We start from the raw sequence: 24,202 nt of genomic DNA, 5'->3' as shown, positions 1-24,202 counted from the left end.
ATTACCAGAGCAATCCTAGAGGGGAAGAGAGAGGAAAGTATCTCTCAGTTTGTACACTTAAAATTTCTCATCGCTTTTAGGGGTAGAAGCAGGAGCTTTCTGTGGACACGCCTTTTAATTGTGCCTCACATCACACACCCCTCCTGTTCTTAGGTGGCAAAGGCTGGCTGGTGATTAGTTTATCAGGATCCAAACAGCTGCTTGAAAAAAGTTTATTTGTCAAGTGAGACAATTGTTGTCTGGGCTGTTAACAGTCTTAGATGAAATAAACATGTGGTTCACTTAGCAAGCTCCTCAGATATCACTGCCTTTGAATGGAAATGAATAGATGATATCAGGTACATTTTAATTAAAGCAAGACTGCAGTGCAGAAGCAGTTACATATGAAAAGATCTAATGATAGGTGTCATAATGAAGCTGCTTACATAGCCCATTGTTCAGGGAAGTTGTTTTAGAGTGCAAAGTGGAGTCAAGACAGGGGGCACTGTTCTGCAATTCTTGTTATTTCTGGGTGAAATATAATTATGCGATTTCCAGGTACATCACTAATCATGAAAATTTAAAAGCTACAATAATAGCAGTAATAACACACTATGTCTGTGAATTTTCTCCAATGGCTGGGAACTGTAAATAATATGAAACTCAATGAATATTTCCCCATTGTTTCCTAGTTTGTTTTTGTCAGCAAGGTAGGGGGTGAAGGGAGTACTTGTGGTGCCCTAGGTACCCAGCCAATGCCTTTTTCTGCCACCTGCTGGAAAGGAGAATTTTTTTCTTCCTTCCTTCCTTCCTTCCTTCCTTCCTTCCTTCCTTCCTTCCTTCCTTCCGTCCTTCCTTTTTTGTAGCAACTCCCAAGGGATTCATTAATTGTGACTTGAGTAATGGAGCTGTGAACATGAGCCCCCAGCTCCCAGAGATCATGTAAAATATTGGCCAACTTTGGACAGGTATAGAGCGTATCTTCAGGAAAATTGCTTTTGGGATATTAAGAACTGATCAAGTAGTTGTGAAATCCTGCTTTTAAATGAGGTCTTAGAGCATCCTTGCAGCATCATTTTACTCTGCATGGACCAGGTAAACAGCTTCCACGATAGGAGATGAGCCGGATTAGACTTGAAGTGAGCCAGACCCAGGAGGATTTACTTGGGATCCTAGCTCCTGGGCCCTGAAGGTGGATTGAGTGGACTTTGGGCCTGTGGGCAGGGCCAAAGAGTGGCCAGCAGCAGCAGTGGCAGCAACAGAAGTAGCAGCAGGTGTTTTGGTTAAGACAGAGTTCCTAGATCCCAGAGCCAAGCCTCAGATGTGTCTGTGACATTGATGTGCTGCCTTCCAGATTTTAAACTATATCTTCCCCAGGAGCTCTTCATCCTGCTTAATTCTAACTCCCAGCTTCGGCCAGTTGTGGAGCCATTATGTGCAAAGTAGAACACTCTAATGGACTTTCCCTGGAAAGGGCAGGAGTTCCATGCTTGGACAAGAAGCAGCAACATTAAATAAAAATTTTTAATGGAACCAATACTCTCACATTACATAAGGTTCAGGAGAGGCCATGTAAATGCTGCCTTATTAATAGGTTTTCTGATTCCCTAGGCAGTGTGCAAAGTGCTATCCTTTACACATCTTGCTGTTGGCACCGACATTTTCATTCTGAAGGGGACTAATTAAAGAGAGAGAAGAGAACGGTGTCTAGAAGCCTAATTGATTTCTTCTTTCTTGTTCTGTTTTTATGGAGTGTTTTCATAACAAGAATAGTAGAGTTATCTTAAAACTCGAGGAGCACCTTCTCTTGTGAGGGGCTGGGGAAGTGAATGCAGATTGAATATGCAGATTTCATAAATCAAACCCAGGGAGAAAAGCCCTTCTAGGTCAATTGAGCATGGAAAGGGGTTGAGAGGAAGGAGGCCATCTGTGCCTTTTGTATGATTCCAGTGGAAATGAGGACCAGGGAGTGGGAATGGCTTGGACAAATAGTCTTATGAAAGACAGATGAAGTAAACCCCAGCTGGGTACCACCTATGTGCCAGGGTGAGCTGTTAGAGTGCTCGTGGCATGGTCACCAAGAACTCATGAGTCTTGGGGGGCAGGAATTACCATCTCCTTTCACAAAGGAAGAAATTAACTCAGAGTGATGGAGCCGTTCCATGAACACAGAATTTGTACAGGGAAGAGTTAGGACTGAAACTGCCTTGAAGCGCAGTATTCTCCCAACACTTCTTGGATTGAGAGTACTGTTCTCTTCCTTGGTGATGGGGATCCCATGATAACACTGAGGTATTTTCTCAGTTCTGCAAAATCTATCAGGATGCCTTAACTCTACCCAGCTGCAGGGGTCCTCACCTGGAAGATTTGGGCTTCTTAAAAATAGCCATCATATTGAGTCTTAAGTCTCTGCATAAGTTAAACTATTGCCTCAACAATGCTGCATAGCAAATCACCCAAAAGTCTAAGGCTTAAAGCAATAATCCCTATTTTGCCTCACACATAAGTAGGTTGATTTGGTGCTGGCTCATCTGTTGACTGGGCTTGGTTCTAAACTCAGGTAGGATGTCTGCCCCATATGTCTCAGTCTCCTTAGACCTGTGGGCCACCAAGGCCATGTTCCTTCCCTTTGGGAGAAGTACAAGAATACCAGCCCTGCTGTACAAACATGTTCAAGTGTCAGCTTGTGCAATGTTACTAACATACTAATGGCCCATACAAGTTATATGGCTAAGCTCAGAGTCAAGGGATGGGGAGGTTTACTTTCACTCTAGTGGAAGGAATTGCAAAGCTGACAGCACAGGGTATCAATATGGTGTGTGTGTGTGTGTGTGTGTGTAAATTTGAGGTTGATAACTCAGTCAACCACATTCCTTTTAGGAAGTTTCCTCAGCCTGCATGCCATCTTATACTTTCATAGTATCCCCAGACATGCATAATGCTCTGAGGTCTTTGCATTCAAAGCAATGATCATGTGCCCACCTATTAGGTAATTAATCAGGTCGTAAATTCAGGGTGTACCCTGTGTCAGATTCTGTGCAAGGCACTGTGGCTATGGGAATGCTTCCTTGCCCTCATGGCTAGCTAAGGGCACATTCCCAAGACTACTTTACAAATTCCTGGCCCGCAAAAGACTGGCTTGGAGGTCCTATGAGATCACCCTTGATTTAATTTCTGCCATAGAGGTGTAGAACACTATAGATCAAACTGAAATATTACTTCCTTTCCTGTCTTTTCAAGGTGATCACAGAACTGCTAGCATGGGAGCTCAGTTGAAGGAAAACAGTACCAGTCTCAGAAACAGGGTCTTGGTGCTGTGACTTGGGCTGCTATAGCTCAGTTGCACAGAGTAGGCTCTTTTTAAGTCTTTGTGAAGTGAGTCTATGTATGAGATAATCAGCATGAGGAAGGTATACAAAGAAAGTTAGATCATATTTTAAATGTAAATTGGAGGGATAGGACTTTGGCCTGAGCTGCCCAGCTGGATACTTGGATTCCATATTAGAGTATGTGAGCTCGAGTCTTGGCAGTGCATTTGATTGCAACTTCCTGCTAATGTGTACCCTGGAAGGCAGCGGTTGATGGCTCAAGTACTTGGGTCTCTGCCATGCATGTGGGAGACCTGAACTGAGTTTCTAGCTTCCAGCTTCCACCTGGCCCATTCCTGGCCTCATTGCAGAATTTTGGAAATGAACCAGTGAGTGAGATATTCTGTCTATCTCTCAAATTAAATAAATACATAACAATAAAGTGTCAGAGCATATCACTTTTCCTTTACTTAAACATAAACCTCAAAACCCTTCAATGATATCTCATTGAAATTAGAACACCATCCATCTCCGTTGTGCGTCACAAGACCTTAGAAGATCTGGCATTTGCCTATCTTTTGACCTTTCCTGCCCGTTCTGCTGCAGCTGCACTAGACATTTCTTTGCTCTGTGAGCACTCTGAGTGTGTTACTAATTTGCAATCACTGTTCTCTGGGCATGGAGAGTTTCCCCCTCAGATTTTACCCCTTTTAGTCATTCAGGTTTCAGCTCAGAAGAACCTACTCCAACCCCTTATCTAGAATAGGCCCCATGCTCAAGTTGGTTTCTCTGCCATTACCCTGTTCTGTTTTCCTCATGGCATGTATGGTTTTTTATTTTTTATTTTTTGTTCCTTCTCCGCCTCCCCTCTTCCATAGGACTGCAAGTTCTTTGAGGATATTTTCTAGCAATATGAGTGTTCCATAGTAAATACTTAGCAATACCTGATAAAACATTAAATGCAATAAGTACAGAGTGAATGATGGGAAGAGTTGTCTTTGGATAAATTGGTCCCATAACTGGCTGCATTTGGGAGGGGAAAATTTAAACCTTCAGTTCAGGAGGCAAGGAGAAAACTGACAAAAGCTTAGAAGGCAGCCAAGTGCACTGTCTCTCCAATTTAACCTTTTTTCTGTCTTGGCAATGACAGGTTTCAGCTCCAAAGAGCCCGTTCTGACCAATCTGTTGACAGAAGCCTAGATTGCTACAACAACTCCTGTTTCCTAAAGGAAAAGAGGAAGGAGAGGGTGGGTTTCATTTCCCAAGTGTGTAGGGCCAGGGATGAAGGTGGGAGGACAGGTGAGGCTGTGATAGTTCCCAGTGTCCTGATGAATATTCAGGCAGCCGCTGTGGGACAAATTGGGTACAAGCTCTCCCGATCCTGCCTCAGCGACTGCATCGCCCTCAGACGAAAGTTGACAGCTGTTGCTGATTAAAACATTTCCAACTGCGCAATCAAAATTGCACTATTGAGATGCTAAGTGCAGATAGACCCGGCCTCCGTGAATAGCTTAAACACAGTCCCTTAGAGTGATCTCCTGCCATATATATATATAATTGGAAATCACTTTGTAGTCATGAATGAATCATTCATTCCGAACACCCCCTGGATGAGAGACCGACATCCTTAGGGATCTGACTTTCTCAGACGAGGAAATAGGCGGCTCAGGGCCATGTTTCTCGGTGTTAAGGTTCTCTCCAACAAGAGCTGTCAAGGTATTTAACTTTCTACTCAGGAGTCTCCCTGGATGGAAATGTACATCTGTCACTCCAGGGATTCTCTTTCCTGGCCTGTCCCTCCGCCACCCTTTTCCAACAAGGACAGGTTCCCTCTCCATTCCCTTCTACTTTGTTACAGGTGATTGTGTCTGATTAATAGGGTGTGTTCCATAGAGGTCTTTACTGGTGGTGGGGGTGTCAGATGTTGCTATTGTATCTGTCTCTGAGGCTGGGAGATCAGGGTCACAATCCTGTACCCTTATTTTGCAAATAAAAAAACTTAGAAAACTATCTTTTCATAATTTACCTGACAGTCTTATCTATCCTGAGTTGAACTCATATGATGGCAAAATTTGACCCAAAACTGAGCTGTGGCTTTACAGTCTTTGTTTTCATGCCATTTTGAGGAAAACATCATGCTCTTTACTGCAGAAATACTGTATTGGTTATGGGGTACTGATTCTGACTTCATTAGGGGTATTGCCTAGCATGTGGTATGTAGGCCATGTTGCCTTTCTAATCCATGCTGCATTCTGAATTCTGAAATAGATTTGACACAAGGGTTTTGGAGAAAGGATTAGTCCTCTATAATGGGGAACAGGTGTGGGGAAAGAAACTCCGCTACCCCTGGGTGATAGAGCATAGTTACTTTCCTTTTCTCTCCAGGGAGAGAGTCTCCAAGCACTTGTCGCTGGCTCACCGGTATCTCTTGCCACAACATGCCTCTGTAATCTGTGCTCTGCTACTGCTGCTGCCAGTCTGCCTTTTAAGCTGAAACAGCTCTCTGTTCCTCTCCAGTGCTGGGCTTCGGGATGGACCCTGACCTTCAGATGGATATCATCACCGAGCTCGACCTTGTGAACACCACCCTTGGAGTCACTCAGGTGTCTGGACTGCACAACACCAGCAAGGCATTTTTATTTCAAGGTAAAGGCACCTCCTCCTTTGCACAGGGTGACGGTTGGTGGGGAAGGGCCAGTGATCCATCTGGGAAAGCACTCTTCTGGTGAGTGTTGGGGTCGGCTTTGCTATTTCCTTTGTGCTACTACTGTCCTGCAGAGAGTGTCTGAGAGGCAAGAGGTGTCCCGGGAGTAGGAGGGAGGCACTAGAGGTACAGTGGGGAGATGTTTTGTTTGGCAGAGGACTATTTCCTTGGGGATTTTGGTGTGGATCTAGAGTGGAATGAATTCTGTAAAGTTCTTTGAAAGCTATTGGCCAGCATATTATTTTTGCGGGATATTTCTTTAGCTATTAACTATATCTTTACCTATAGCTATAGCTATATCTGTGCCTGTCACCTGTTGGGGAGGCCAAGAACACAGAGCTTGGATGATGCCTCCGGGCTGCTTTCTATTCAGGGCGTAGTTTACTTGGTTTTGCCCACTGTAAACTTGACACTTTTTCATTCTGCAAGCATTTATGAAGGCAGTGTTGTATGGTTCTTAAAAAGTGTGCACTCGGGAGCCCTCCTGCTTGTGGCTGTGACGCTTACTGGCTTTGAGACTTTGGACAATTACTTAGCTTGATTGTATTTCAGGGTCCTCATCTAAAATAATCTATCCTAATGACAGTTACCTCATGGAACTGTTGTAGGATTAAAGGAGATCATCTATTAAACTGATTAACACAATGTGTGGGAGCAGTAGTTTGGGCAGTTAAGATAGTTAAGATGTCTACATCCCTTATCTGAGTGCCTGGGTTTGATTCTAGGCTCTGGCTTCCGATTCCAACTTCCTATTAATGCAGGTTCTTCAAGGCAGCAGTGATGGCACAAGTGATTGGGTTCCTGCCATGCAAATTTTAGACTGTGGTTGATTTCCAGTTCCTAGCTTTGGCTCAGCCAAGCCCTAGTTATTGTGGCCATTGGGGAGTGAACTAGCAGAGGGGAGTGCCCTCTTTTTTTTCCTCACCCTGTCTCTTGAATAAATAGAAAAAAAAAATAGAACAGTGTGTGATACATCATAAATGCTCCATGAATACTATCATTGTGGAATTCCTTTGTGTCCTAGGCAACAACTAATAGTAGGGTTACCAGTACAAAAGATACAGTCCCCACTCTAAAATACGAGGAAAATAGTCATCGCATAGAAATTTTTGAATTATAATTGCATACTTATGGTGAAAGGGATGTGTAGGCTGCCAAGCAAGAGTGAATTTTGAATTTGATGCATAGTTTTTCATAATATGCATTTTCCATGTACTTCTTAACATTTTGTCATAGACATGCTCCAGGGGCTGGCAGTGTGTTGCAGTGGATTAAGCCTCTGCTAAAATTGGAAGCATCCCCTATCAGAGAGCTAGTTCAAGTCCTGGCTACTCTGCTTCTTATCCAGCTTCCTGCTAATGAGCTTCAGAGGTAGAAAAGAATGGCCTAAGAACTTGGGCCCCTGCCATCCATGTAGGGAAACCAGGGTGGAGTTTCTGGCTCGTGGCTTCTGCATGGCTTAGACCTGGCTGTTGGAGCCATTTGGAAAATGAAACCTCAAATGAAAAAATCTCCTTTTGGCCGGCGTCACAGCTCACTAGGCTAATTCTCCACCTGCGGCGCCGGCAGCCCGGGTTCTAGTCCCGGTTGGGGCGTCGGTTCTGTCCCGGTTGCTCCACTTCCAGTCCAGCTCTCTGCTGTGGCCTGGGAGTGCAGTGGAGGATGGCCCCAGTCCTTGGGCCCTGCACCCGCATGGGAGACCAGAAGGAAGCACCTGGCTCCTGGCTTCGGATCTGCACAGCGCCGGCCGTAGCAGCCATTTGGGGGGTAAACCAATGGAAGGAAGACCTTTCTCTCTCTCTCTCTCTCACTGTCTAACTCTGCCTGTCAAAAAAAAAAAAAAACCTAAAAAAAAATCTCCTTTTTATGCCTTACAAACATACAACTCTTTACAAATATTTTTGTACTAAAATAAACAGCTTTTAATTCAATTTTCTGTGAGCTTTTGGAAGTACCCTTGCACAAGGAGAGCTGATTAATTGAGGTAGGAGATGGTGGCAATCAGAGAAAGCTTACCTTGACATAGTGACATGTCAACCAAATGCCTGGTATCGAAAGGGTAAGGATCCTGAGCATTTTGAGCTGGGGAACTGGATGTATTAAGGCAGACATCAACAGAAAGATATCTGTTGGTTGGTGAGTAGCTGCAGAGGTGGGCAAGGGCTAGGTTTCACTGGATGCTATGGGCAGAGCTGATTTAGCTGGTGTGCATGTGTTTGGATATGTTGGTGATTTATAGCAAGTGTCCATTCTGACAGGTAGGAAGCCATGTACTTACTTGTTTTTAACTGTTGTTTCTATTACCCCTGCCTAGGCCACATTAATGGCTTTGCATTTTATTCTTAGAGCAGTGGGGATCTTTGTAGAGGGTAAAGCAGGAGAGAGAACTGGTTAGATCCATACTGAGCAAACTTGGATGAGAATTCCCAGCAGGATACTTTTAACTCAGCCTTTTATGAAGATAAGAGAAGGATTATCTTTTTTTTTTTTCTAGATGGTAAAGAGACTCCCCCCTTTTCTTATTTATTTGAAAGACAGAGTTACAGAGAGAGGTTGAGACAGAGAGAGAGGTCTTCCATCTGCTGGTTCACTCCCCAGATGGCTGCAATGTCTGGAGCTGCAATGATCCGAAGCCAGGAGCCAGGAGCTTCTTCCAGGTCTCCCACACAGGTGCAGGGGACCAAGGGCTTGGACCATCTTCTATTGCTTTCCCAGGCCATAGCAGAGAGCTGGATTGGAAGTGGAGCAGCCGGGACTAGAACAGGCGCCCCAATGGGATGCCAGCACTTCAGGCCAGGGCTTTAACCCACTGCACCACAGTGTTGGCCCCGAGAAGGATCATCTTAGAGGGTCTGGCACCATGGTGCAGTAGGATAATTCTCTGTAGCTGTGGCATCGGATATGGGTATTGGTTCTAGTCCTGGCTGCTCCTTTTCAGATCCAGCTCTTTGCTATGGCCTGGGAAAGCAGTACAAGACGGCACAGTGCTTGGGCCCCTGCAACCATGTGGGAGACCCAGAAGAAGCTCCTGGTTCCTGGCTTTGGATTGTCTCAGCTCCAGCTGTTGCAGCCATTTGGGGAGTGAACCAGTGGATGGAAGAACTTTCTCTCTCTCCCTCTCACTGTCTGTTACTCTACCTCTCAAATATATAAATAAAATATTTTTTTTAAAAGAGAAAAGGATTGTTTTAGAATGACTGAAGCATCATTATGGAATGAGATTTATCTACTATGTGGATAGACTTATTAATGATATATAGAAGATTTACTAATTTTATGCTGTGATATATGACTACAAATATGTTAATTTCCACTGATTCCTTTCTAAGGAGTTGGTGAAGTAGTTGAGCTGGCTATGGTTAAGAGAATACAAACTAGGCGACTTTTCTTTGCTTTGTGTAGGGCTGCTTGCTTACTATTGCGCACCCTGGACATTCTTGTTCTGAGGAAGGCTGTTGACACTCTGATGATGGAATTACTGTGGAAATTTGGACTGTAAACTTCAGGAGGACAGGTGTCCTGCCTGTCTAGACACTCATAGATTCCCAGAACCACCTATTGTGCATGGTAGATAATAGATGATTAATAAATATTTTGAATTGAATTAACTTTTCTTGTCCTATGTGCTCTATGAAAGACTTACTGCTTGCTTTATTCATCATTCACTCATTCATTTACAAGTGTGGGTCCCTTGGGCTGGAACTCTGCTCTCTGAGTGTTCTCTGTTTTGACAGCTTGTCTCTGGGATGTCTATGGGGCTGCAGCAACAGGAAGGGGTTGGCAGCTTCTTTGGGGGGAAGAAGAATTTCCTTATGACGATTGGATTCAGGAGCACTTTCCCTTATGTCTTTATCCACTATGATTACATTTGGCTCATCCACACAGTCCAGCATAATCTGCCCATTTTATTTATTTATTTAAAGATTCATTTATTTGAAAGTGTTACAGAGAGAGAGTGAGAGACAGAGAGACAAATCTTCCATATACTGGTTTACTTCCCAAATGACCAAAACAACAAGGACTGGGCCAGTCTAAGGCCAGGAGCCTAGAACTCCATTTGGGTCTCCCACATGGGTGGCAGGGGACCAAGTACCTGGGCCATCTTTTGCTGCTTTCTCGGGCACATTGGCCATGAGTTGGATTTCAAGTGGAGCAGTAGGGACTCAAACCAGTGTTCATATGAATGCTTTGGTTGTAGACAGGGGCTTAACCTACTGTGCCACAACACTGGCTCCTGAGCTCCCCAGGAAAATATCTCTAATAGTATATGCAAGTCCCTTTTGCCATCTTAGGTAGCATATTCACAGATTCTGGAGATCAGCACATGGACCTTGCCATTGTTTGAATATAATTTGTTCCTACTGAAACTGATGTTGAAATTTAATTCCCATTATGTGATATCAAGAAGTGGGACCAGGTGCAACCTCCATGAGGTGATTAGACTCACTGTCATGAATGGATTAATGGGTTCACTCATGTCATTAGTAGATTAATAGGTTATTGGGTAAATGCGGTTATCTTAGGAGTGGGTCTAATATAGAAGCCAGTTTGCTAAATCTCTAGAGTGCTTTCTGTTTCTCTGCATGTGATACCCTGTATACCTCAGGATTCTGTCAGCGATCACCAGATGAGGCCCTCAACCTTGGAACAGAAATATGAGCCAAAATAAAGCCTTTTTCCTTCATAATCTACCTAGTCTGTGGCATTATGTCATTAGCAACAGAAAATGGAGTAGACAAGATATCTTGAGGAAGCATTATTCTGCTTCCCTCAAAATCTGCCCTCTGGCCCCAAACATCCATTTCTGTGCCATGTGCAACTTATTTTCTCCACATCACAGTATCTCTAAAAGTCTTAATTCATTACAGCATCAGTCAAAAGTCCAAAATGTCTTCTATATCTTTAGTTGAAAATTTCTGAATATCATTATCTAAATCTAAATCAGTGGGTGGGTGAGACTCTGGGTATTATCCATTTTTGGGCAAAAAATACTCTTCTATCTGTGGACCTGTGAATCTGGAAAACAAATATTCTGCTTCCAGTTATAGACATCCAGAAGACAAAACGCAAAGAAGAAAATGGTCCATTTTGACATCGAGTGATACAAACTCTCTTGGATGTCAAGACTTGTGAATAATCTGCTGCCCTTTGGGCTTGTAGCTAATTTCTTTGAGACATCTTTCTTTATTCATGAAGGATTGTGTTTGCACTTGAATGGTTTTATTAGCTTACTTTCTGCTTGTAGAATTTTGGAAATTTGTCAGTCCTATTTCATTTTGTTCACTGCCATCCCTTCAGTGCAAGTTGGCAATGTTTCTGTTGGAATAACTCTCTTAAGAATCCTTTTAATTAATTAATTTTTTCCACTGTAAAGTTATTCTACTTCCCTACTTTTTTCTTTATTTTTTAAAAAATTGATATAATGTGAACAAATTTCATGTATTTTATATATAGATATAGGAGCATAGAGATAAATCCCAACCTATCCTCCTTCTGGTACTTATTCCCACCCTCCCTCTACCTTACTTTCTTATTTTTTCTTTTACTTTCTTTTAAAGATTTATTTATTTATTTGAAAGTCAGAGTTACACAGAGAAAGGAGAGGGAGAAAAAGAGGGAGAGATAGAGGGATACGGAGAGGGAGAGGGAGAGAGAAAGAGAGAGAGAGAGAGGGAGAGAGAGAGAGAGGTCTTCCATGTAATAGTTCACTCCCAGTTGGCTGCAACGGGTGGAGCTGCGCTAATCCAAAGCCAGGAGACAGGAACTTCTTTCAGGTTTCCCTGGAGTGGATATAGGGGCCCAAGGACTTGGGCCATCTTCCACTGTTTTCCCAGACAATAGCAGAGAAAGCTGGATCGGAAGTGGAGCAGCTGGGTCTTGAGCTGGCACCCATATGGGATGCTCGTGCTTCAGGCTAGGGTGTTAACCCGCTGTGCCACAGCACTGGCCCCTTTTAATTTTTACAATCACATACTTTAAGTTTATTTTATAATCATAAGCTTAACCTCCATTAGGAAAGAATTCAACAAATAGTAAGATGAAAAGTACCACTGTTCCTCAACAGTATAGACTAGAGCTCTAAACAATAATCAAATCTCAAATTGTCAATTTCACTCATAGACATCACATTTTTTAGTACTCTACTAGTTATTATAGATCAAAGATAGCATGTGGTATTTGTCTTTTTCAGACTGCCTTATTTTACTAAGCCTAGTGGTTTCCAGTTGCATCCGTTTTGTTGCAAAATACAGGATTTCATTTTTTATTTCTGAGTACTATACCATAGTGTACATATATCACGTTTTCTTTATGCAGTCATTGGTTGATGAACATCTGGGTTGATTCCATATCTTAGCAATTGTGAATTGAGCTATAATAAATGTGGGATACAGATAACTCTTTCATATGCTGATTTCATTTTGTTTAGGTAAATTCTCAGGAGTGGGATGTCTGGGTCATATGTTAGATCTATTTTCAGATTTCTGAGGACTTGCCATACCATCTTTCTTAATGGTTGTACTATATTATATTCCCACCAACAGTGGATTAGGGTACCTTTCCCTCTACATTTGTACTAGCATTTATTGTTTTTTGATTTCTGTATGATAGCCATTCTAACTGGGATAAGGTGAAACCTTATGTAGTTTTTATTTTCATTTCCCTGAGAGCTAGTGACCCTGAGCATTTCTTAAGGTATCTGTTGGCTATTTGAATTTTGTCTGTTTAAAAATGCCTGTTTATGTCATTTGCCCATTCTTAACTTGATTGTTGAATTTCTTAAGCTATTCATAGATTCTGGATATTAATCCTTTATCAGTTGTATATTTTGTAAATATTTTCTCCTATTCTGTCAGTTGCCTCTTCACTTTAAGTGTTTCCTTTGCAGTGCAGAAATTTGTTAACTTGCTGTAATACCATTTGTCTATTTTTGCTTTGATGGCCTGTGCTTCTGGGGTCTTTTCCAAGAAGTCTCTGCCAACGTCAATGTCTTGCAGTTTCTCCCAAGGTTCTCCTTTAGTAATTTGAAGGTATCAGGTTAGAGATTTAGATTCTTGATTCATTTTGAGTTGATTTTTGTATAAGGTGTAAGGTAGGGGTCTTGTTTCATACTTTTGCACATGGAGATACAATTTTCCTATCATCATCTATTGAGGAGATTGTCCTTTATCCAGGGATTTATTTTAGCTCCTTTGTCAAAGTTTGTTGGTTGTAGATGCGTGGATTTATTTCTGGGGATTTTATTCTGTTCTATTAGTCTATGTGTCTATTTTTTTTTTAAGAGTTATTTATTTATTTGAAAGTCAGAGTTGCACAGAGAGAGGAGAGGCAGAGAGAGAGAGAGAGAGAGAGAGGTCTTCATCCAATGATTCACTCCCCAATTGGCTGCAATGGCTGGAGATGCGCTGATATGAAGCCAGGAGCCAGGAGCTTCTTCCGAGTCTCCCACATGGATGCAGGGGCCCAGGGACTTGGGCCATTTTCCACTGCTTTCCCAGGCCATAGCAGAGAGAGCTGGATTGGAAGAGGAGCAGCCGGGACTCGAACCGGTGCCCATGTGGGATGTTGGTGCTTCAGGCCAGGGCATTAACCCACTGCGCCACAGTGCCAGCCCCCTACATGTCTATTTTTTGCCAGTACCAGGCTGTTTGATTATAATTGCACTGTAGTGTGTCTTGAAATTTGGTATTGTGATGTGTTTGCCTTTGTTTTTGTTAAGATTACTTAAGGTCTTTGGGGCCGCTTGTGTTTCCATGTGAATTTCAGCATTGTTTTTTCTAGATCCAAGAAGAATCTTCTGAGTATTTTGATTGGGATCATATTGAATTTGTAATTTGCTTTGGGTGATATGGACATTCTGTTGGTATTAATTCTTCAAATTTATGAATATGGAAGATTCTTCTATTTCTTTGTGTCTCCTTTTATTTTTCTCTTTAATGTCTTTTAATTTTCATTGTAGAGATCTTTGACCTCCTCGGTTAAATTTATTCCAAGGTGTTTAGACATTTTTGCACCTACTGTGAACTGGACTAATCTCACAAGTTCTTTCTCAGACAAAGCATTATCTATGTATACAAAGGCTATTGATTTTTGTGTGTTGATTTTATATCCTGCAACTTTTCCAAACTCTTTTGTAAGTTCCAGTAGTCAGTTATTGGAGTCTTTTGGTTTTGCTCTATATGGATCATGTCTTTCACAAGTAGGGATAATTTGACTTCCTCCTTCCCAATTTGTATCCCTCTGATTTCTTTTCTTGTATAACAGATCTGGCTAAAACTTCCAAAACTATATTGAATAGCAATTGTGAAGGTGGACGTCCTTGTTTGGTTCCAGATCAACTTTTTCCTATTCAAAATGATGATGGCTGTAGGTTTGTCATATATTGTCTCAATTGTATTAAGGAAATGTTCCCTCTGTATCAAATTGGGTTAAGGTTTTTTTGTTTTTTATCATGACAAGATGTTGTATTTTATCAAATGCTTCCTCTGAATCTATTGAGATAATCATATAATTTTCATTCTTCAATTTGTTAATGTGATGTATCACATATATTGATTTGCCTATGTTGAACTATCCCTGCATACCAGGGATATATTCTGCATGGTTCAGGTGAATGATCTTTCTTATGTGTTGTTGGATTTGATTAGCTAGTATTTTGTTGAGGATTTTTGCATCTGTGTTCATCAGGGATATTGGTCTACATCTTTATTTTGTTGTGTTTTTTCCCCCTGGTTTTGGAATTAAGTCGATACTGGCATCACAGAAGGAGTTTGAGAGGATTCTCACCCTTTCAGTCATTTTGAATAGTTTGAGAAGAATTGGAATTAGTTCTTTAAAAGTTTGGTAGAATTCAGCAGTGAAGCCATCTGGTTCTGGGCTTTTCTTTGTTGGGAGGCTGTTTATTAATGGTTCAACCTCTGTCTTGGTTATTGGTCTATTTAGGTTTTCTATGTCTTCAAGAGTCAATTTTGGTAGATTTCATGTGTTCAGAAATTTATCTATTTCTTCTAAATTTTCCAATTTGTTGGCATATATCTGTTTATGTAGCAATTCCTGATGATTCTTTTTTATTTCTGTGGTATCCATTATGACATCTTGTATTTCATCTCTGATTTTATTAATATGGGTCTCCTCCCTTTTTTTTCTGTTACTTGGGCCAATGGTGTTTCAATTTCGTGTATTTTTTTCAAAAGACCAGCTCAACATTTCACTGATCTTTTGTATCTTTTTTTTTTTTTTTGGTCTCAATTTTATTTATTCTCTAATTATTCTTTCCTCCTATTAAATTTGGATTTGTTTTGTTCTTGTTTTTCTAAGTCCTTGAGATGTGTTGTTAGATCATTTATTGATGCCTTTTTAAAAGATTTATTTTGCTTATTTATTTGAAAGGCAGAGTTATAGGGTGGGGTGGGGGGAGGGAGACTGAATCAGAGAGAGAGAGAGGTCTTCCATCCACTGGTTCACTTCCCAAATGGCTGCAATGGCCAGGGCTGGGCCAGGCCAAAGCCAGGAGACAGGAGTTTCTCTCAGGTCTCCCACATGGTTGGCAGGGGACCAAACACTTGGGCCATCTTCTGCTGCTTCCCCAGGTGCATTAGCAGGGAGCTGGATCAGAAGTAGAGCAACCAGTACTTGAACTGGTGCCCAGATGAGATTCCAGCATCGCAGGCAGCAGCCTTATCCACTATGCCACACTTCCAGCCCCTAGTTGATGCCTTTTGAATTTCTGGATGTAGGCACTAATTACTACAATCTCTCCTCTTCACACTGCTATTGCTGTATCCCATTATAGGTTTTGATGTGTTGTCATCTTCATTTGTTTCCAGGAATTTTTTGATTTCCCTTTTGATTTCTTCTGTGACCCACTGTTCATTCAGGAGGCTGTTGTTCAGTCTATATGTATTTGCATATTTCTGGAGTTTCGTAAATTGTTAATTTCCAGCTTCATTCCATTGTGGTCAGAAAAAATACATGGTATGATTTCAGTGTTGGTTTTTTTTTTTTTTTTAATTTGTTGAGACTTGCTTTATGGCCTAACTTATGGTCTATCCTAGAGAAAGTTCCATGCACTGATGAAAAGAATGTGTATTCTGCTCCTGTGGGGTGAAATATTCTGTAGATATCAATTAGTTCCATTTGATCTGTACTGTTGATTAGCTCTATTGTTTCTTTGTTAATTTTTTTTTTGTCCAGTTGATCTGTCTACTTATAAAAGTTAGGTGTATTATTGTTGTATTGGAGTTTGTATCTCCCTTTAGAGCCATTTACATTGATTTTAAATAGCCAACATGCCTTGGATGCATATACTTTTCCTATAATCACATCTTCCTGTTGAATTGGTCCCTTAATCATTACATAATATCTTTCTTTATCCTTTTAATATTCTTTTTGTGTTAAAGTCTGTTTTGACTGATATTGTATGGGTACTCCAGCTCTTTTTGGCTTTCTGTTACCATGGAATATCAATGGAACACCTCACAGGTTTAAGTGGACACCCTATCCCCTGCCAACACTTTGGGCCAGACTTAAAGTCAGTGGAGACTGTATATTTACCCCTCAGATAAAACCTCCTCGTCACTTGCATGCAAGCCATGGCAGTCTGTACTTGTCTTTTAAGAAGGTGCTACTTGGAGTTGGTCCTCTGCATATAAAGTCAAACTAAAAATGAACCATAATGAAGAAGGAGATGAGAGAGGAAGAAAGAGGTGGGATGGGAGTTGGGGGGAGGGTGGGGTAGAGGGGAAAGAACCACTGTATTCCTAAAGTTGTATCTATGAAAAAGTGCATTTATTAAATAAAAACTTAAAAATAAATAAATAAAAACAAAAAAAGATAAAAAAACAAAACAAAAAACCAAAAAAGTTAGTGCTACTAAACTCTGGGAGCCCTTGTAGGGGGCATGTGAAGCAGGCAATGTGCTCTGGCTTCATGGGTGTAGGTGGGCACCCTCCCCTCACTAGCATTCCTGGCTGCACTCAAAAATCTGTGCAGTCTACAAGGTTCTCCCTCAGGCAATATCACCAGTGACACAGGCTGCCGGAGTCTCCTCTCATTTCTCTTTAAGAAGATGGCATCTCTTCTTGATGCTGATTCCCACACTGCTAGGAGCAGAACAGAGGAGCACCGCTTAACCTTTCCTTGGCAAGTATGGCACTCTGCAGGAGTCGGTGAGGGGAAGGAAGCAAGGTGGTTTCGCTGCTTCAAGGTTGGCAGTTGCTCAGACCCCAGTGATCTCCCCAGGCTAAAGTAAAAGTAAGTGGGTGGCTGTGGAATTCTCTCTGAGCTAAAACTGTGAGCAGTGGCTTACAAACCATTTCTTCCTACCTTGTGGAAGGAATTATTACATGCATAGCTGCACAGATAGCTACCCTTTGGACTTTGGAATAAGAACATCAGAGACTCAGGCAATATTGGACTCAGCTTAAAAATTGGTTTTGGGGACTGGTGCTGTGGTATGGTAGGCTAAGCTTCTGCCTGAGATGCCAGCATCCCAAATGGATGCCAGTTAGTGTCCTGGCTGCTCCTCTTCTGATCCAGCTCTCTGCTTATGGCCTGAGAAGGCAACAGAAGATGGCCCAAGTACTTGGGCCCCTGTACCCATGGGCGAGACCCAGAAGAAGCTGCTGGCTCCTGGCTTTGGATAGGCCCAGCTCTGGCTATTGTGGCCATTTGCGGAGTAAACCAGCAGATGGAAGACCTTTCTTTATTTCTCCCTCTCTGTCTGTAACTCTACCTCTTAAATAAATCTTAAAAAAAAAAGAAAAAGAAAAATGATTTAAATAGTCTCTTGGGCAAAAGGAGGCTTTCTCTACCATGCTTTTCCTTCTGAAACAACACTAGCAGAGTTGTTAGCATCCCTATTTCTACTAACAGTCTGTTTAGGACAATTTAGGCTTTTTGTATCATGTTCCTCAAAGTTTTTTCCAGGTTCCACACATTACTCATTGCCAAAGCCTCTTTCACATTTTTAGGTATGCATGTTTGTTACAGCAGCATCCCACGTCTAGGTACAGAAAATATGTGCAGATAATAACAAATTTAGTAACTTGAACAAATTATCTTACTGTTCTGGAGTTCGTTGTTTTACAATGAACTTTATGTGGCTGAGATCAAGGTGTTGGTAGAGCTGTGTCTTTTACAGCTGACAGAAGCTGCTCCGTTTCTTGTTTTATGGCTTCATCACTCCACTGTCTGTTTCTGTTATCAGATTTCCTTTCTTCTCTGTGCTTCTGTCATCACATTCTCTGATGCTGACCTTCTGCCCTCCCCTCTTTTTTTTTTAAAAGACCCCTTGCCAGGGCCCATGTAATCATATGGGTCCACTGAAATAAATGAGAGTAATAGACTTGTCTCAAGATCTATCACTTCATAGTCTGTTTGTCATGTAAGTTAGCATATTTATAGGCTGTAGGGTTTAAATGTGGACATCTTTTAGAGACCATTATATTTCTACGACATATAGTATGGCTACCCTTTTTTGAGCAGAAATATGAAGAATATAATGTTTCCTAAGTTCTCCAATTAATCTTCCTTTCAAGTACAGTACTGTCCAACAGAAATTTATTGCAGGCTGCATCTTTAATTTTAAGTTTTGTGAGCTGCATTAAACATGTAAAAAGAAATGAGTGAAGTTAATTATACCTACTTTTACCCAATATACCAAAGAAATTATCATTTCTTTATTTTTAAAGATTTTGTTTATTTATTTGAGAAGTATAGTTACAGACAGTGAGAGGGAGAGACAGCGAGAAAGGTCCCCCCCCTCTGTTGGTTCACTCCCCAGATGGCCGCAACAGCTGGAGCTGTGCTGATCTGAAGCCAGGAGCCAGGAGCCTCCTCCAGGTCTCCCACATGGGTGTAGGGGCCCAAGAACCCAGGCCATCCTCTATTGCTTTCTCAGGTCATAGCAGAGAGCTGGATTGCAAAAGGGGCAGCTGGGACCAGAACTGGCGCTCATATGGGATGGTGATGCTGCAGGTGGAGGATTAACTCACTGCGCCACGGCGCCGGCTCCAGAAATGATCATTTCAACACAAATTATTTTATCAGATATTTAACATTCTTTTACAGAGTCTTCCAAATTAATTTGTTTTTATAGTTAAGATGTATCTCAAATTGAATGTTAACTTTTTTCTATAATATTTGATATGTATTTCAATTTCATTAAATTAAAAACTGAAAAGCAGATCCACCAAATTTTTCAAGCATTTAATTAACATTTTGGGCTGTATTATTGAGGTAAAATTGAAAAATTAGGTAATTTTGGAATACAAATTCACCTGTGAAACCGTCACCACAGTCAAGATAATGAACACAGCGATCACTCCAAAAAGTTTACTCTTTTGCCCTTTTATACTCCACCTCAAATACCTCCCCCACCTTCATTCCCAGAAACTACCTATTTTCTGCCATTATATTATATATAAAATATTACTCATATATTATATTACTTATTATATATTATATATTACTTCACATTTTATGGAATTTTATATACATAAAATCATACAATATGTGTTTTTCTTGCTGGTATCTTTTCCCTCATAATTATTTTGAAAATTTAAAAAAAGATTTATTTATTTATTTTAAAGGCAGAGATATGGGGCAGGTGAGAGAATCTTCATCTGCTGGCTCACTCCCCAAATGACCTCAATGGCTGCAGCTGGGTAGATCAGAAGCCAGGAGCCAGGAGCTTCTTCCATGTCTCCCATGTGGGTGCAAGGGCCCAAGAACTTGGGCCATCATCTACTACTTTCCCAGGCCATAGCAGAGAGATGGATCGGAAGTGGAGCAGCTGGAACTTGGGATAATGGCACTGAAGGCAGAGGTTTAACCTTCTACGCCACAACACTAGCCCCCTATTTTGAAATTTAAATATACTGTAATACGTAAAGTGCTTTTCCCAAAGGCAGTGTACAGTTGGGTTTTCCCTTTTAATCCGTGAGACAATCTGTCTTTTATATTAAGTCATTTAGATGATTTACATTTAATATGATTGTTGACATGTTTATATACATGTGTGTGTATGTATATACACATTTTTTAAAATTTTAGTTCTCCATCAACATTTAATAATGATTTAGAATATATATACATCAAATAATGATCAACTCAGGATACTTAGGTTATCCATCATCCCAAATACTTATAATTTTTTTGTGATGAGAACACTGAAAAGATTCTCTCCTATGTTGAGTTATATGATATATAATGTTTATAATTGCTCTCTTTATAATGGAACAGCAGAACATATTCCTCTTATCTGCCTGTAATTTTGTATCTGTTAATCAGTCTTTCCCCATCCCTCACTCTCCACTTTCTTTTCTGGTCTCTAATAGCCACTATTTTGTTCTTGACTTCTGTGAGGTGAACTTTTTTAGATTCTACATGTGAGTGAAATCACGCAGTATTTGTCTTTCTGTGCCTGGCTTCTTTCAGGTGATCTTCATGTCCTTCCCATGATATTTAAATTTATCTTCTTGCTTTTTGTTTTTTACTTGTCTCATCTATACTTTTTTCTTTCTTTTTCTTTTTTAGTTTAATTTTCTTTCTATCATCTTTTGGATTAATTAATTGAATACATTTTAAAAAATTCCATTTTATCTCCATTGTTGGATCATTAACTGTAACTCATTGTTTTGGTATTTTATTGATTGAATCAGGGTTTATAGAAGACGTCTTTAAATTATCACAATCCAGCTTCAAGAGATATTTTGCTACCTTATGTATATTATAAGAATATTTTAATAGAATGCTTTTCTGTTCTGATTTTTGTACTATTATTGTCATACTTTTTTTTTAACTTATGTTACAAACTCCAGACCACTGTTAGTTAAATTTAATAGGTCCACTATATTTAAAAGTATTTAGATGAGGAAATGTAGCATATATTTATGTTTATCCATGTATAGATACTATTTCCTGTGCTTATCATTCCCTGTGTAAGTCTGTTCTCCCATCTCATCCTGCCTGAAGGACTTTCTTTAATATTCTGACAGTATAGGTGAACTGGATTTGAGTTCTTTTAGATTTTGTATGGCTGAAAAGGTTTTTATTTTGAAATATATTTTTGTTGACTATAAAATTCTGGGCTGATAATTTTTTTCTGTTTAAGATGTTGTCTCACTTCCACCACTTCTAACAAGCGATCTGTCATAGCTGGTCTTTGCTTTTCTGTAGGTGATTTAGCCATTTCCCCTTGTTTTTAAAAAAATCTGTTACTGATTTTGAACAAGTTCAGTATGATGGGCCTTGGTGTACGTTTTGTCATGTTTCTCATCTATAGGATTTACTGAGTTTCATCAACTTTGGGAAACATTTGGCTGTTACATCTTCAAGTATGTATTGTTTTATCTTCTCTATTTCTTCTTTGGAGACTCCCGTTATGTGTAAATTACATTGTTCCATAACATACTGACATTCTCTCTCTTTAAAAATTACTTTCTTTTTTCTCTGTGCATGATTTTTGATCCTTTCTACCCTATGCCTTCTAGATCATGAAACTTTTTTTTGTATTACCTGTCATTGGTACAATAGTTCCACTTTATCCATGGAGAGTAAGTCCAAGACCCCACTAGATGCATGAAACCAGAGACAGTACTGAACTCCATGTATATTATGTTTTTTCTAACAACTATATACCTACTATAAAATTTACTTTACAAATTAGGCACAGTAAAAGTTTAATGACAATAATTCATAATAAAATAGAAAAAAATTAAAAACATGCTACAGTAAATGTTATATGACTGTGATTCCTTTCTGTGAAAATGTCTTAAGTCTCCACTGTCCTATAATAATATTTCTGGACTGTAGTTGTCTGTGGATAACTGAAAGCTTGGGAAGTGCAACTGTAGATAAGGGGGAGACTACTGGATCACTCAGTATATTTAAAAGTGTTATTTATTGCAGTTTTATCTCTGTAAGTTGTTTGACCCTGTTAAACATCTCCTGTGACTCTCAGTCTTAGAATATCTGGAATAGAGTTATAATCATTATGTTAACATTCCTGACTGTAACTTCTAATAATTGTGTCTGTACTGGTTCATTTTTGATTGATTAATTTTCTCCTCTTCCTTAAGATTTTTTTCTTAAAGATTTATTTATTTATGTGAAAGGCAGAGTTATAGAGAGACAGAGGCAGGCAGAGAGAGAGAGAGAGAGAGAGAGAGAGAGAGAGAGGGAGAGGGAGAGGGAGAGGGAGAGAGAGAGACAAGTCTTCCATCCACTGGTTCACTCCCCAGATGGTTGTGGAGGCTGGAGCTGGGGTGCTCTGAAGCCAGGAGCCAGGAGCCTTGAGACTCCTCTGGGTCTCCCACGTGGGGGCCAAGGACCTGGGCCATCTTCTACTGCCTTCCCAGGCCATAGCAGAGAGATGGATAAGAAGTGGAGCAGCCAGGACTGCAACTGGCACCCATTTGGGATGCCAGCACCACAGGAGGCAGCGTTACCTGCTGTGCCATAGCGCCGGCCCCCACCTGGTAATTTTTTGACTGAATGCCAGTTATTGTGAATTTTACCTTTTTGAAACTGGATTTTTTTTTTTGTATTCTTATAAATATTCTTGAGCTTTTTTCTAGGACACAATTAAGTTTCTGGGGAAAAAAATCCATCTTTTAAGATCCTTTTGAGGAGTTTTAGATGTGCCAGAGAAGTGCTAGTACAAGTAGCTGGAGTAGAGCTGATCATTTCTTGAGCTAAAGCAAATCCAGTGCCCATATCCAGACCCCCACGAATCACGGGATTCTCCAGTTTGACAGCTGGGCTCAGGCACTGGGCCTGTGTTTGTCTTCTGAGCAGCTCTCAGCTCTTGGGTAGTTTTCTCACATGCATGCCCTGGTCAGTGCTAAGCTGAGTACTGATCTTGAGGACGTCTGCAGTCCCTCTTTGTGCTGCTGTCTCCTCGTACGTCTCCTGTCGTGTTTGTCTGTAGGGTTTGTTGTTTTTTTTTCTCATCTCTCCAGACTCTCTTAATTGAGACTTTGAGCTTTGCCTAAGCTCCCCTGTCCTATGCCTCAGCCTGGAAACTTCCTCAGAACAGCAAGCTGTGGTGATTATAGAGCTCTTGTCTTTTGTGCCCCATGTTGCAAGGGTTACTGCCTTTCATTGACTGAGGTCCTGTGTCTTGAAAACTGCTGCTTCATCTAATATTCACTTTAAATCGTAAATAAAATTAACTAAAATTATGTACAATTAAAAAATGGATTTCCTCAGCTACACTGGCCATATTTCATTTGCTCAGTTGCTGTGTGTGACTAGGAGTTACCATGTTGGACAGTTAAGGCCGAAAGAGGCTTAGAGGATTTACTTCACCACAGCTAAGTTCATATGAGTAAGCTACAAAATCTTATCTTTTGAGGAATCTCCAGACTGACTTCCATAGTGGCTTTACCAGTTTGCATTCCCACCAACAGTGGGTTAGGGTCCCTTTTCCCCCACTTCCTCTCCAGCATCTATTGTTGGTAGATTTCTGAATGTGAGCCATTCTAACTGGGGTGAGGTGAAACCTCATTGTGGTTTTCATTTGCATTTCCCTGATTGCTAGTGATTCCTGAACATGTTTTCATGTGCCTGTTGGCCATTTGGATTTCCTCTTTTGAAAAATGTCTATTGAGGTCCTTGGCCTATCTCTTAAGTGGGTTGTTTGTTTTGATGTTGTGGAGTTTCTTGATCTCTTTGTAGATTCTGGTTATCAACCCTTTATCTGTTGCATAGTTTGCAAATATTTTTTCCCATTCTGTCAGTTGCCTCCTCACTTTCCTGTTTCTTTTGAAGTACAGAAACTTCTCAATTTGAAGCAATCAAAAATGTTAATTTTGGCTTTGACTGCCTGTGCTTCTGGGGTCTTTTCCAAGAAGTCTTTGCTGGTACCTATATCTTGCAGGGTTTCTCCAATGCTCTCTAATAATTTGATGGTGTCAGGTCATAGATTTAAGTCTTTAATCCATGTTGAGTGAATTTTTATGTAAGCTGAAAGGTAGGGGTCTTGCTTCATGATTCTGCACGTGGAAATCCAATTTTCCCAGCACCATTTATTGAATAGACTGTCCTTACTCCAGGGGTTGGTTTTGGATCCTTGATCAAATATAAGTTGGCTGCAGATGTTTGGATTGATTTCTGGTGTTTCTATTCTGTTCCATTAGTCTATCCATCTGTTTCTGTACCAGTACCATGCTGTTTTGATAACAACTGCCCTGTAGTATGTCCTGAAATC

The 24,202-nt window shown here is 40.6% G+C and overlaps 1 protein-coding gene across 2 annotated transcripts in view; it reads left to right on the top strand.

Moving 5' to 3' along the window:
• NELL1 (neural EGFL like 1) overlaps nucleotides 1-24,202 on the top strand; it is a 1,044,338-nt gene that overhangs the window by 2,305 nt on the left and 1,017,831 nt on the right. For both annotated transcript variants that reach the window (XM_062198070.1, XM_062198069.1), the window contains exon 2: nucleotides 5,805-5,933. In XM_062198070.1, coding sequence (XP_062054054.1) covers nucleotides 5,805-5,933 — 129 coding nt within the window. The remainder of the gene's footprint in view (nucleotides 1-5,804; nucleotides 5,934-24,202) is intronic.

Source organism: Lepus europaeus, chromosome 7, assembly GCF_033115175.1.
Source record: "Lepus europaeus isolate LE1 chromosome 7, mLepTim1.pri, whole genome shotgun sequence".
Lineage (NCBI taxonomy): Eukaryota > Metazoa > Chordata > Mammalia > Lagomorpha > Leporidae > Lepus > Lepus europaeus.
This window is presented reverse-complemented; position numbering and strand designations above follow the sequence as displayed.